This window comes from Aquarana catesbeiana, linkage group LG05 (assembly GCF_042186555.1).
Source record: "Aquarana catesbeiana isolate 2022-GZ linkage group LG05, ASM4218655v1, whole genome shotgun sequence".
In the NCBI taxonomy this organism is placed as follows: Eukaryota; Metazoa; Chordata; class Amphibia; order Anura; family Ranidae; genus Aquarana; species Aquarana catesbeiana.
In genome coordinates, this window is record NC_133328.1 from 652,050,040 (window position 1) to 652,065,622 (window position 15,583).

At 47.1% G+C, this 15,583-nt stretch overlaps 1 protein-coding gene across 1 annotated transcript in view; it reads right to left on the reverse strand.

Moving 5' to 3' along the window:
- Positions 1-7,091: 7,091 nt before the first annotated feature.
- LOC141145700 (uncharacterized) overlaps positions 7,092-15,583 on the reverse strand; it is a 30,022-nt gene continuing 21,530 nt past the window's right edge. The window contains exon 4 of the mRNA XM_073632576.1: positions 7,092-15,454. Within this exon, the coding sequence (XP_073488677.1) occupies positions 11,022-15,454 (4,433 nt within the window). The 3' untranslated portion in view covers positions 7,092-11,021. The remainder of the gene's footprint in view (positions 15,455-15,583) is intronic.

A 15,583-nucleotide genomic window follows, 5' to 3' on the forward strand; every position in this document is an offset into this window, starting at 1 on the left:
CACTGCCAGTGTGCTTATTTAATCTAGTTGTCCCCGCCCCCCGGCCAATCCACTGCCAGTGTGCTTGTATATATCCTCCCCAGCCATCAGTGCAATCCGAGGTTGAGAAAGGAACGAATGACGGTTCTGAAACGCGTCCCTCACTGATGACATCACATCCCCTCTCTGGCCTTTCGTTTGCGGTTCAGGCTGGTCACAGAGCCACCCAGCGGATGACATCACTTCCGGGTTCGCAGCCCTCACACGCTGACGACGCCGGCTTCACAGCTGTTCCCTGTGTTTTACATCGCTGCTGACAGTGACTACATCCATCCTCCTGAAGGCTTCCTCTGATCGTGACCTCTTCCAATGCAGCCTTACCCACGATGTGCCTGTTTTTTACTTCTATTTTGTAAGTGTTTTTAACCCAGTTGGGGTATTAAAATTGTTCATCTTCTGCACTTAGAGGCGCCTTTGTTTGTTTTTATGTTGATATGGAGAATTGGGTACCAGACACAGGATTGGGGTTGGTTTATCAGAGATGGGGTCAGACTAATTTCTTTACCATATATCACAGGACACGAGAGCATCTTCATCAGTCAAAACAATTGGGTTATGTTGCCACCTTCAGGTGATCGGGCACTGGCAATAATAAAACAGGACAGGAAGTTTCCTCCAAGACATAACTCCCCCCGTTGAGCAAGGCTTCTGTTTTTTGCTAGTGTCTGAAGGTACTACAAAGTGCAGAAATGTTAGAACACCAAGGATTCCATGAAAGGGTCCAAAGTATTTTTATTGTGGTCACATGATAAACATATGACGTTTCAGAGCCACGCAGGGCCCTTTTATCAGGTCACAAGCGTCACTTGCCTGAGGAAAGGGCCCTGCGTGGCTCCAAAACATTGCTGCATGTTTATCATGTGACCACAATAATAATGCTTTGGACCCTTTCAAGGAATCCTTGGTGTGCTGATGACATTTCTTCACTTTGATCATCCACAGTTTCCAGTCTGTGGTCATTACAGCACCCAGCACTACTGCCAGTTACATGTATGTGTACGAGGGGAATATTGTGCTTGAAGGTACTACAAGTCGCAGCAAGGACTACAGAGGCCACACAAAGACACACTTCCTCTTGGGGGTGGAGGGGCACCGGCAGATTTGAAGTGGGGTAACCAGCTCAGTAGTGTTTCCTGGCACAGTTCCCTCTGGGCTGACTGGGACCGCTGATTCCAGAAATGTCACGATTTACAGTACATATCAGCAGGCTAACGGCTTCCTGATGTCTACAAAAACAGATGCCTTGCCTAACGGGGAGGGGTTATGCCTGGGAGGGAACCGTCTTTTTTTTCCTGCCAGTGTCCAATCACCTGGAGGTGGCAGCATATCCCTGTTGTAATGACTGGTGAAGATGCTCTGTGTCCCACAATGTACTCTAATGTGATTTTACATGTAAAACCACATATCCAGGTTTCAGACACAATGTTGGGTGCAGGACTGGGGTCATATTAGGCACAGTGTTGGATTGTCAGACTAATTTATTTGGGGGTCTTTACCAGATACAGGGTTAGATGTCACACTCATAGGGGTCAGTTCCAGACTCAGAGTAGGGTATCAGGCCCATATAAGGCAGTTGGGTGTAACAAAGTTTGGTATCACACAGGGACAAAGGCGGGTGTCAGGCACAGGGTTGGGTGTCCAGCTCAGGGCAATGGACGGGTGTTAGACTCATATTTGGGGGTCTATTCCAGTCACAGAGATGGGTGTTATGCAGGGTTGGGTTTGGGTTGTCAGAGATAGGTTCGGTATCAGACTCATATTTGGAGGTTGGTTCCAGACACAGAGTTAGGGTTCTGCTTTTAGGCAGTGTTGGGTTATCAGATATTGGACAAGGGCCAGATTCATATTTGGCAAGAGATATGTCACCAGCAAACCAAGGAACTCCATAAAAGGGTCCAGTACTTTATTGACCAATCAGATCACAGCAGAAGATAGCAACGTTTCGGAGCCAAGCAGGACCCCTTTGTCAGGCACGTGATACATGGCTCCAAAACTTGCTATCTGATCACATCACAGCAGAAATCAATAAAGAGTTGGACCCTTTCATGGAGGTCCATGGTGTGCTGGTGACATATCCCTTGCCTTGAAGTCCTTCCGATCTCCAGCCGGTGGTTGTACAGTACCTGTTCATTTTTCAGCCATTTTCAGGAACACGTGCGTTGGGGATATTGCCTTAGATACATATTTGGGGCTCAATGCCGACACAGAGATAGTTGTACGGGATGGGGGTTGGGTGTCAGACTCATGTTTGCGGGTCAGGTTGTCAGACTCATATTTGGGGGTTAGTCCCAGACACAGAGTTGGGATTGTGTTGTCAGGCACATGTATTGGACAAGGGTCAGAATAATATTTGGGGGTCATGCAAGGTTGGGGTCAGGTTGTCAGACATGGGGTTGGGTGTCAGACTTATAGTTGGGGGTTGGTTCCAGACACAGAGTTGGGGTTGTGTTGTCAGGCAGGGTTGGGTAATCAGGCATAGGTATAAGACAGAGGTCAGATTCATATTTGGGGCTCAATGCCAGGCACAGAGATAGTGTACAGGATGGTGTCTGGTGTTAGACCTCATTTTGGGGGTCATGCAGGGTTGGGGTCGGACTGTCAGAGATGGTGGTTGGTTCCAGACATAGAGTTTGGATTGTGTTGTCAGGCAGTGTTAGGTTATTAGCCACCAGTATCGGACAGGGTTCATATTTATATTTGGGGCTTGATGCCAGGCACAGAGATCGTTGTACAGGACGGGGTTTGGTGTCAGACTCATATTTGGGTGTCATACAGGGTGTGGTCAGTGTGCCAGAGATGGGGTTAGTTCCAAACACAGAGTTTGGATTGTGTGGTCAGGCAGTGTTAGGTTATTAGGCACCGGTATCGGACAGGGTCAGATTCATATTGGGGGCTCGAAGCCAGGGACAGAGATAGTTATACAGGACGGGGTTGGGTTGTCAGACTCATATTTGGAGGGTGGTTCCAGACAAAGAGTTTGGGGTTGTGTTGTCAGGGAGAGTTGAATAATCAGACAGGGGTCAGATTCATATTTCGGGCTCAAGGCCAGGGACAGAGTTGGGTGGCAGACTTATATCTGAGTGTCATGCAGAGTGGGGTTGTCAGAGATGGGATTGCGTTGTCAGGCAGTGTTGGGTAATCAGGCACATGTATTGGACAAGGATCAGATTCATATATGGGTCTCGATGCCAGGCCCAGAGATAGGTGTACGGGACGGGGGTTGGGTGTCAGATAATGATTAGACAGGATTTTATTACCATAAATCCTCAAGACACATTGGGAAACCTTTTCAGTTGTCCATAAAAGCTGAGAGAAGACGGCATGTACTACCCTTCAGCGGGGGGTTCTGTGATGGGAGGTCTCCCTGATGTACAGTGCCTTGAAAAAGTATTCACACCCCTTGAAATTTTCCACATTTTGTCCTGTTACAACCAATAACGTAAATGTAGGCTCTGGGGGGGAGTGACTAGGATGCTGATGTTGGTGGCCGTTCCAGCAGGCTCATGTAGTACCTTGATTATCCTGATAGATCCCGAGAACCACCTGTATTGGAATACCGGGGAATCCACAAGGTATATGCCGCTCAGCAGTTACCAGACATTGGATACTGCTTGTCTAGTTATGGGGAATTAAATAAACTGGAAGGATTTGATTTACGGAAGACCAAAGGGGTGAGGTTTATAGGCCAACTATTTCATAATGATGTGCTAAAAACTTTTACCCAATTAGGTAAGGAATATGGGATTCCAACCCAAAGATTCCTTCAATTTCTTCAGCTTAGACATGCTATGCAGGCGCAGACTCGCTCTCATGAAATGATACTTAAAGCAGAGTTCCGGAGAAACTTTTTGGGTCCTAGTGTTATTGCTAACGAAATTAAAACAACATTATACAATGATCTAGATAGATTATTGAAAGATATAAATTTGTTACTGTAATATTTCTTTCCTCCGTTTGTGGCCGTTTCCATCATTAATGTGGGCATGTGAAGCCCAATCGAGATCGCTTCCTGGAATATGCATGGAGAGGTGCATGCTGGGTAACCAGCATGCACCTCTCTATCTCGCGCATGTGTGATTCAACGGCGGCCTAGCGCCGATTGTTTGTAACGTAGCCATAATGGGCGGCGACGGAGGAAGGTCCCGCCCCGTTGTTATGACAACTGAGATAATTACAGCCCTCGGCGCTGCCCAGTGACTCTTGGGAAATGATGACAGACATCTCCCAGGAGCACTAGCGAGCGCGGGCGCCGAGGGAAATGACGTCAGGCGCCTTGGAGAGGAAGAGGCAGATTACGAGGGACCCCCTAGCAACAGACCTGAAAAGGTGAATAACATTTTTTTTTCCAAAGGTTAGTCTTTGTATTTAATGCAGCTGAACAGTGTAAACATTTTATTATGACTGGAACTTCGCTTTAATACATTTATAATCATATTGCTGTCTAAGCAGGAGGCAAAGAAAGGCTTTCATATCACAACTATACGGAGTACTTTTCAAGAAAAGGTGGATATACCAGAAAGAGCCCAATGGGAAGGAGATTTGGGGTCGGTATCGGACGACCAATGGGAGGCGGCACTGTGTGCAGTCGCCAGAGTCTCCTTATCTTCTACATAAATATTAACCCAACTCTTCATCTTGCATAGGACCTATCATACACCAGAGAAGTTATTTAACTGGAGGCGTAGAGAAACCCCTTCATGTCCTAGGTGTAACGGGGGTCCGGCTAACCTAATACATATGTTATGGAGAGGCCCCAAAACTCCACCGATATTGGCAGGGAGTTGTATCTACTATCAATGGTATCTATGGGATAGAGTTACCTCTGGAACCAGGTATATGCCTTCTAGGGTCCCTGTAAATACCCATCAATAGTGAGGAGTCTGTTTCCGGCTCGGAAGCTTATAACACAAAAATGGATGTCATCATCTCCCCCAACTCTAGCGGAACGGAAAACACAAATAAAGGAAACTATAATCAAAGAGGAACAGATATTTCTACATAGAGGCCCAGAAAAATGTGAGAAAGTATGGAAATGGTGGTCAATTTGGGATTAAAAGATAGATTGGGAGTGGCTGGATAGATTAATAATTAGGATATTATTGGGGGGGGGGGGGGGGAGGGGGGTTGTTTTTTTTCGTTTGCCTGATTTTGGAATATATGTTGGTTATAAAATATGTACATGGGATGTTTGTGTGTTTTGTATTGTTTGAATATAAAAATCAATAAAAGATGATCTGATTTAAAAAAAAAAAATTAAATGTATTTTATTGGTATTTTATCTGATGGACCAACACAAAGTGTCACATAATTGTAAAGTGGAAGGAAAATGATAAATGATACAAATAAATATGTGAAAAGTGTGTGTGGGGGGGGGGCATTAGTATGGCGCCCCCTTTACTCTGATACTCCTAACTAAAATCTAGAGGAACCAATTGCCTTCAGAAGTCACCTAATTAGTAAATAGAGTCCACCTGTGTGTCATGTAATCTCAGTATAAGTCCACGTTCACATTGGGCCAATTTGGCATGCGATTTGACATGTCAAATCAGCGGCAATGGCACCCTCCGAATCGGTGCGCCACCGCAGAAGTGAATCCCAGAAGTAGTTCATGTACTACTTTTGGCAACTTCGGGGGCGATTTGAATAGACATCTGTGCATGAACCCACACAGATCTCTGTCAAATCGCCCTTGAAGTCGAACTGCACAATTTCAAACCCACATCAGTGTGAACCTAGGGTAAATATAGCTGTTCTGTGAAGCCCTCAGAGGTTTGTTAGAGAACCTTAGTGAACAAACAGCATCATGAAGGCCAAGGAACACACCAGACAGGTCAGGGATAAAGTTGTGGAGAAATATAAAGCAGGGTTAGGTTATAAAAAAATCTCCCAAGCTTTGAACATCTCACGGAGCTCTGTTCAATCCATCATCGGAAAATGGAAAGAGTATGGCACAACTGCAAACCTACCAAGACATGGCCGTCCACCTAAACTGACCGGCCGGGCAAGGAGAGCATTCATCAGAGAAGAGCCAAGAGGTCCATAGTAACTCTGGAGGAGCTGCAGAGATCCACAGCTCAGGTGGGAGAATCTGTCCACAGGACAACTATTAGTCGTGTTCTCCACAAATCTGCCCTTTATGGAAGAGTGACAAGAAGAAAGACATTGGTGAAAGAAAGTCATAAGAAGTCCTGTTTGTAGTTTGTGAGAAGCCATGTGGAGGACACAGCAAACATGTGGAAGAAGGTGATCTGGTCAGAGGAGACCAAAATTCAACTTTATGGCCTAAAAGCAAAACTCTATGTGTGGGGAAAACTAACACGGCACATCACCCTGAACACACCATCCCCACCGTGAAACATGGTGGTGGCAGCATCATGTGGTGGGGATGCTTTTATTCATTGATGGGAAGATGGATGGAGCCAAATACAGGCCAATCATAGAAGAAAACCTATTAGAGTCTACAAAAGACTTGAGACCGGGGGGGAGGTTCACCTTCCAGCAGGACAACGACCCGAAACATCCAGCCAGAGCTACAATGGAATGGTTTAGATCAAAGCATATTCATGTGTTAGAATGGCCCAGTCACAGTCCAGACCTAAATCACATTGAGAATCTGTGGCAAGACTTGAAAATTGCTGTTCACAGACGCTCTCCATCCAATCTGACAGAGCTTGAGATATTTTACAAAGAAGAATGGGCAGAAATGTCCTCTCTAGATGTGCAAAGCTGGTAGAGACATCCCCAAAAAGACTTGTAGAGAAAGGAGGTTCTACAAAGTATTGACTCCGGAGGGGGGGGGGGGCATACAAATGCCCCCCCCCCCCCACTTTTCACATATTTATTTGTATAATGTATCATTTTCCTTCCACTTCACAATTATGTGACACTTTGTGTTGGTCTATCACATAAAATCCCAATAAAATACATTTACGTTTTTGGTTGTAACATGACAGAATGTGGGAAATTTCAAGGGGTATGAATACTTTTTCAAGGTACTGTATGTGGTTGGTGCACACAGACAATTCATACATGAAACAGACGGACCAATCGGATGGAGGAGGCGAGATTTTCTTTTTTTATTACATTTTCTTTAGATACATTAAAAATGATTCATGTAAAATAACAGCACAGGCAACATACAGATACAAAAACCAAGGCGTTAGTTTCTGATATGTGGGAAAGACGACTCCCGATGTGTCTAATTCTTGTCTATATTATCCTCCAGATCCCCATGTGCTGTGCCGTATATCCCACTCTTGTCTCTGCGCTGCCTGCTGGGGGCGCTGCTGTGTGCTGAGGTCACACACCTCATTGGATGTGGCGGCACCTAGGTGTAGTTCACCTTCAGGGGGAGGATAGAAGGCAGCACCACCAGGCATAACGGCCCACTAAATACTTGTGTAATACTATTCCTGACCGGACCCCCCCCCCCGTCCCAGTCACCACTCATCACATGCCCCCCCATCCCCCCCATCTGTACAGAAATACCCTGACAGCTCTGCGGATTGACATCTCACATATCCTTTCCTAAGAGAGAAAATCCACAAGATCACTAACACTATTCAGCTGCACCGTGTAAATCAAGGATAATAAAATTGATTAAGTTCCCGCCAATTTCTCCAATAATTGTGGTCATTTCCTATGGCGCGGTACAAGCGTTACCCCCATAGGAGGCAGAAACAAGTGCAATTCTCACCCCTCTATGGGGAAGATTCAGCCGCCGTCATCTGCTGTCTGTATAGAGGTCACTATCGTCTCATTAATACTGACAACCACCCAACCCAGGAACAGGGTTGGTTGTCAAGCACAGGGTTGGGGGCAAGGGCCGGTCTCATACTTAGGATCCTATTTCAGATAAAGAGTTGGGTGTCCATCAGGATTGAGGGTTGGTGGAACAAGTGAATGATATTTAGGAGTCAATTCAAAGTCAGACACAGGGTTGGGTGTTGTCCAGTGTTGGGGTTGTGTTGTCATGCAGGGTCAAGTTGTCAGGCACAGGTAGCAGACAGGGGTCTGACTTATATTTAGAGGTCGATTGTAGACAGTGTCTGATGTCAGACTCATACATAGGGGTTAATTCCAGACACAAAGTTGGGAGTCAGACTCATATTTGGGGGCCGGTGTCAGACACAGTTGGGTATCAAGCACAGAGTTGGATGTAGGGGAAAAGGTTGGGTGTCATGCAGAGTTGGTTGTAGGGCACAGAGTTGGGAGTCGGACTCATATTTGAGGGTGGGTGTCAGATTCAAGTCTGGTGTCATGCAGAGTTGGTTGTAGGGGACAAGGTTGGGTGTCATACACAGAGTTGGTTGTAGGGGGATAGAGTTGGGAGTCAGACTTATACTTGGGGGGTTTGTGTCAGAGACAGAGTCTGGTGTCATGCACTGAGTTAGTTGTAGGGGAAAGGGTTGGGTGTCAGGCTCATATTTGGGGGTTGGTGCCAGACACGAAGTAGTGTCATGCAGAGTTGGTTGTAGGGGACAGAGTTGGGAGTCAGACTCATATTTGGGGATCAGTCTCAGAAAGAGTTGGTTGTAGGGGATCGGGTTGGGGGTCAGACTCATATTCGGGGATCAGTCTCAGAAACAGAGTTGGTTGTAAGGGATCGGGTTGGGGGTCAGACTCATCTGGTGGTGGGTGTCAGACACAGAGTAGGGTGTCATGTAGAGTTGGTTGTAGGGGATCGGGTTGGGGGTCAGACTCATATCTGGTGGTGGGTGTCAGACACAGAGTAGGGTGTCATGCAGAGTTGGTTGTAGGGGGATCGGGTTGGGGGTCAGACTCATATCTGGTGGTGGGTGTCAGACACAGAGTAGGGTGTCATGTAGAGTTGGCTGTAGGGGATCGGGTTGGGGGTCAGACTCATATCTGGTGGTGGGTGTCAGACACAGAGTAGGGTGTCATGTAGAGTTGATTGTAGGGGGATCGGGTTGGGGGTCAGACTCATATCTGGTGGTGGGTGTCAGACACAGAGTAGGGTGTCATGTAGAGTTGGTTGTAGGGGGATCGGGTTGGGGGTCAGACTCATATCTGGTGGTGGGTGTCAGACACAGAGTAGGGTGTCATGCAGAGTTGGTTGTAGGGGGATCGGGTTGGGGGTCAGACTCATATCTGGTGGTGGGTGTCAGACACAGAGTAGGGTGTCATGTAGAGTTGGCTGTAGGGGATCGGGTTGGGGGTCAGACTCATATCTGGTGGTGGGTGTCAGACACAGAGTAGGGTGTCATGTAGAGTTGGCTGTAGGGGATCGGGTTGGGGGTCAGACTCATATCTGGTGGTGGGTGTCAGACACAGAGTAGGGTGTCATGTAGAGTTGGTTGTAGGGGAACGGGTTGGGTATCAGGGTCATGTAGTGGTTGGTTGTCAGACAGGTTTCTAGATATTAATACTTATCAAAGCATTTCCTGTGCAAGAAACATTCGTCAATCTTCTCAGATCGTCCAGGGGACACTGGGCCTGGAGGAAGAGGTTTAACCATCCACATATGGAAAGTATTCTCCACAGTAAGAGCTCCAACAAGAACTGGAACCAACTCTAGCCAATTGTGTTGATTGCTCAGAAAAAAAAAGGGATGGCTGAGGACACGATGGGCTATTAATATCTATAGGTAATAATACTGAAGATTGATGATCTGGGGGAACATCCAATGGCTTTTAGGGGGGATCAGGAAGGAATTTGATCCCTACTGGATGACATGACACTTCATAAGGGGATTCCTCTGGATCAGATCAGAATGAGTGAACGGATGACTGCAGTCAGGGCAGAATAAGAGAATCCTGATTCTATATACAGAGATACATCTACTCCTATATATGTATATCCTATGAAACTGCTACAAGTGTTGCAGAGCCACTCCCACCGATCCCTATGGCCAATACAGAAGTCAGCTTGTATCCAGGGTTCTTTTTTAAGTGCTTATATCGGTGTACGAACCCCCGCTGAGGCCGTACACCAAATTACAGATTATAAAACAATATAAATTATTCCATACAGTTTATTATCAGTCCACATAAAAATAGAGAACATCTTTTGAGGGATCTGGATCTCCATCTGTGGGGCCCTTTGTAGCTCTGGTGGAGTTCAAAGCCTGCACAGCAGACTTCTATGAAATGTTCGTCTCTATGCGGCTCTGGCCTTGGAAGCCACCCTCCCTTATATGGGACTTTGCTGATTTCAGACTCTTAAAATGTTGATTGGTTGGCTCTCTCTACAAGACTTTTGAGGGTTGCTGTCTTAGACAGCCTAGTCAAATTAAATAAAAAAAAAAATAAAAAAAGCAGAGGTCTCAGCTGCATACATATGGGGAAGCCTCAATCCACAAACAAGGTGCTTTTCTATAGGAGTACCAACACTGCGGCACATGCTGACATGGAAACCACTATGCTGGGAGGTTGGGGCAGATGAAGACTTCATCCTATGGAGGAGGACACTTCATGGAGGGGGCTGTTGCGTGGGAGATTGGAAATCTTCATGGAGGGGGACATTGTGGGGGAGATTGGAACTCTTCATGGAGGGGGACATTGTGGGGGAGATTGGAACTCTTCATGGAGGGGGACATTGTGGGGGAGATTGGAACTCTTCATGGAGGGGGACATTGTGGGGGAGATTGGAACTCTTCATGGAGGGGGACATTGTGGGGGAGATTGGAACTCTTCATGGAGGGGGACACTGTGGGGGAGATTGGAACTCTTCATGGAGGGGAGGACGTTGTGGGTTTGGAGGGGTTTCACATATATTTGCACACAAATGCAACTGGGAGCTCGTTGGGTGTAATAATGGTCGGTAATGTGAGGCACCAGTTGGACGTTCCATGTGCTCTGGTTCGTGGGATTTGTCCTTCTCTACATTAATACTCCGCCATTGTGTTCCTCATAAGAAGTCCTCACAGATCTGTGATGGGGCCTCTACCATGGAAGGTTCTCCCCCCTTCTCTATGATATGTTCTGTCCCCGGTGGAACATTTTCGGTCCCGTCACCGGTGCTCAGTCCTTCCCTTTCTGATGAACACGTTCATGTTTCTGCAGCTTTGTCCTTTCGATAAACCTTTTCCCGCACTGTAAACATTCGAAGGGTCGCTCTCCCGTGTGGATCGTCTCGTGTCTCTTCATGTGTGGCTGCTGTGTGAATTTCTTGCCGCAGTATGAACAGGCATAGGGCTTCTCCCCAGTGTGAATCCTCTGGTGGTGGCGGTAGGTTGATCGGTCAGTGAAGTTCTTCCCGCACTGGCATTGGAAGGGTCGCTCGTGTGTGTGCGTCCTGCTGTGGACATGGAGGGCAGAGTTCTGCGTGAAGCACTTCCCGCACTCAGTGCATGTGTATGGCTTCTCCTTGGTGTGGGACCGCATGTGAACGATGAGATAGCTGCTGTCCCTGAAGGTCTTCCTGCACACTTTACAGGCGTAGGGGCGCTCTCCGGTGTGTATTAGTCGGTGCTGCAGGAGAGTGAAGTTCCGGGTGAAGATTTTGCCGCAGTCGCTGCATGTGAAAGGTTCCATGCCAGCAAGACGACGCTTCCGCTTCTTCCTGGGAAGAACAACACATTCATTCTCATCATTTCCGCCCTCACTTGGGCCGTCCTGGCTGGGCGCCACATGCAAGGCTAATCTTTTACCACATTTGGTGCAAAGATCCTTATCTCTGGCCCCTCTGGGGGGTTTGGGACTTTTGGTGCCCTCAGCGTTTCGAGGCTTCTTTGCTTTAGGTTCACCGAGTGATTTCTTCACCTGTTTTTTTCTGACAGCATCAGATTTTGTACCCAGTTTCAGAATTTTATCTGTGGAAATGGTGGAGGCACCAGGGACAGGTTTCTTATGCTGAATATTTGCCAGGGGTTTGGTCTTTTGTCTTTTAAGAAACAGTTTTCCGCACTTCACACACGCATCTTTCTTTGTCTGAGCACCATTCTTCTGATCCTGGGGGGTTGTGGTGCCTTTATTGGATTTGGAATCAGATGGGAGTTTCTGCTCTTGAACAGGACTTTGCTTATTCTGAAGAATTTGGTTGGATTTCCTTTTCTCTGGTGTATCATTTTTAGGATCTGGATTTGAAAGAACTTTTGTAGAAGAGCTTCTCGTAGCAGTTTTAATAGTTTTTACTTTGTGGTGGAGTTTAGCATCTTCCGGGGATTCACAATGTCTACAATGCCTGCATAGGTTGAAATTGTTATCAGTGGGAGCGTTCTGTGCTGCTAAAAACTTGTTGTCCGCATTCTTCAGCTGGACATTATGATTGGCTGAGGTCCTAGACAAGGATTCCTTTCCATTCTTCAACTGGGCATTCTGATTGGTTGAGGTCCTCAGTGACTCCTCCTCACCCTTATTCAGCTGGACATTAGTACTGGTTTTGGTCCTCTGTGACTCCTCCTCACTTTTCTTCAGCTGATCATTATGACTGATTGGGGTCCTTAGTGATGCCTCCTCACCCTTCTTCAGGTGTCCAGAATGACTGGTTGAGGTCCTTGGTGATGCCTCACCTTTCTTTAGTTGAACATTATGATTGGTTGATGGTTTCGGTGAAGCCTTCTCACCCTTCTTTAGTTGAACATTATGATTGGTTGACGGTTTCGGTGAAGCCTTCTCACCCTTCTTTAGCTGAACACTATGACTGGTTGAGGTCCCCAGTGATGGCTCCTCACCCTTCTTCAATTGAACATTATCACTGGTTAAGGTCCTCAGTGATGCCTCACCTTTCTTCAGCTGAGCATTAGGATTGGCTGAAGTTTTAGGTGAAGCTTCCTCGCCTTTCTTCAGCTGAGCACTAAGACTGGTTGAAGTCCTTGGTGATGCCTCACCTTTCTTCAGCTGGACATTGTGATTGGCTGAAGTTCTTAGTGAAACCTCCTCAACTTTCTTCAGTTGAACATTATGACTGGTTGGGGTACTCAGTGATGCCTCCTCGCTCTTCTTCAGCTGAACATGATCACTGGTTGATGTCCTTGGTGATGCCTCACCTTTCTTCGGGTGGACATTATGGCTGGTTAGGTTCCTCTGTGATGCCTCTTCACCCTTCTTCAGCTGACCATTGGGATTGGTTGAGCTCCTTGGTGTTTCTACATCACCCTTTACGTCTTGCCTTTGCTTCTTCTTAGCAGGTGAACTAGTGTCGGGGGAATCGTCCAGAAGCGAACAATGTGGCCTCTTTCTATCAGGGCTTCCGGTCACAACATTTTTACTTGAGGTGGCACATTTGGTGGGAGTTGTATTTGGTGTACCCTTGTCTGGACTAAAGGGTGATTTATCTCTCTGCCTGCTACACATTCTGCACATATGAAGAGAGGACTTTTCTACATCGGCTTTTTGCTGGTCGTTGAGCCTCGTCCAGTGGGTAATTTTTCCACAATTAGAGCAAGAATAAGATTTCATGAAGTTCTGATCGCTTTCAGCTGGGTGTTGTGGGGTGAGCTGAATCTCACTTGCTGGTTGCTGCAGCTCTTCTTTGTGAATCAGATCTATCTGCGTCCCTACGTCCTTTTTGCTTGGCGGCAGCTGTGGCTCTGTGGAGGGGGAAGGCTCAGTAGTGTTGCTCCCACATACTGTACTTGGTGGGGATCCTTCAACCTCCTCCATTGTCTTCATCATCTTGCTACATTTGATGGAATTTTGACTTTTTAGATCTTGGCTTCCCCCTCCCAGCATGTTACACACCGCTGTGGTTTCCCTTTCTGGCAGCGTGGCACTAGGCTTGGAGTCCCGACTCTTGGCAACAAAGGACTCTTCATCTCTGTTCTTTGGTTGCAGTAGAGGCCCTGTAGACGGGGATGGCTCTGCAGTCTCTGCCCTACATATTGTGCTTGGCTGAGATCCTTCAACCTCCTCTGTGGTCTTCATTATCTTGTTGCATTTGACAGAATTTGGACTTTTCAGATCTTGGCTTCCTCCTTCTGGACTGTCACGTTCCGTGGTGGTCTTCTGCTTTGGCTGGGTGGCTTTAGGCTTGGAGTCCTGACTTCTGGTAACCATGGACCCTTCATCTCTGTTCTTTGGTTGCAGCGGAGGCCCTGTAGACAGGGATGGCTCTGCAGTCTCTCTCCTACTTATTGCACTTGGCAGAGATCCTTCAACCTCCTCCATGGTCTTCATCGTCTTGTTGCATTTAATGGAATTTGGACTCTTCAGATCTTGGCTTCCTCTTTCCGGAGTGTCACGTTTCTTGGTGGTCTTCCGCTCAGGCTGGGTGGCATAAGGCTTGAGGTCCTGACTCCTGGTAACCATAGACCTTTCTTCTCTGTCCTTTGGTTGCAATGGAGGCCTTGTAGACGGGGATGGCTCTGCAGCGTCTCTCCTACATACTGCGCTTGGCAGAGATCCTTCAACCTCCTCTGTGGTCTTCATCGTCTTGTTGTATTTCATGGAATGTGGACTTTTCAGGTCTTGGCTCCCTCCTTCCAGAGTGTCACGCACCACGGTGGTCTTCCACTCTGGCTGGGTGGCTTTAGGCTTGGAGTCCTGACTTTTGGTAACCATGATTGGCTCTGCTGTGATGCTTCTGTTAATGTCCTTACTCACAATAACAACACGAGGACGGATTTTCCTCTGCAGCCTAATGCTATCAAAAAATTCCTTCTCTGCGATTTCAGCTTCTTCAGACTCAATAATAAACGTGGTAACCGTGTCACTGAACTGGACGTGTTTTACTTTCTTCCGTGGCAAAGTCATTCCCTCACATTCAGAATCCATTCTAGTCTTTTCTTGGTGCCTCTCCTCATTCAGATGAGGAGACTTCCTAGTATCTGTGGTTTCAGGTAAGGACAGAGGAGAACTTGCAGCACCTTTACAGCTCTGAGTATGTCCATCTTCATCCCTCTGATCAGTGTTGTGCTGGTCAGGGAACAGAGTCGTATCTGATGAGCTTGTGGCTCTCTCAGCCTCAGCTGCATGAAGTGTGTAATGTTCCAGGTCTGCTATCCCCTTGCCTCTCTCCGCTACACTACCAGGTTCCTCCTCTGAGATGCTCAGAGTCACCCTCAGATCTGGTTTATACTTGGTGCCCATTATTTGAACTGTCCGAGAACTTTGACTGTCTTTACTTGTTCTGTTCCCACCTTCAGTCTGACGGCCGCTCTGCTCCATTTCCTTTTCACTGGTTTGCACAGAGATTGAGGAGTCCTCTGTGCACATTTCGGAGTGCCCCTCCCTGCTGCCCCCAGCTTCATCTGTGCAGACATCGCCCCGCACTGGAGGGGCCTCGTAGTTACTCTCTTTAAAATTTCCATTCTCTCTCTGCTCCGACCTTCTTGATGTTCGGGAAGAACGACTTTTACTCTTCTTGTGTCTCTTTATCCACCTGAAGGGGTTCACTCTGGGGTATCTCCGCTGTCTCTTCAGTGGTAGTATGGGTTCGGTGCTCTTCGTATTATCAATGCTCTTCTGGAATATGCTTCTGTCAGAGGCTGCCAACCGCTCACCTTGCCAGGAATCTAATGGAAGATGAAGCAAAATGGATTAGCAATGAATAGATGTCAGAGAACAAAGGCTCATAACTTCTGCCACTATACAGGAATGCCAATACAAGTCAGACTATATTGCATTTTACCCATTCTGAGTGC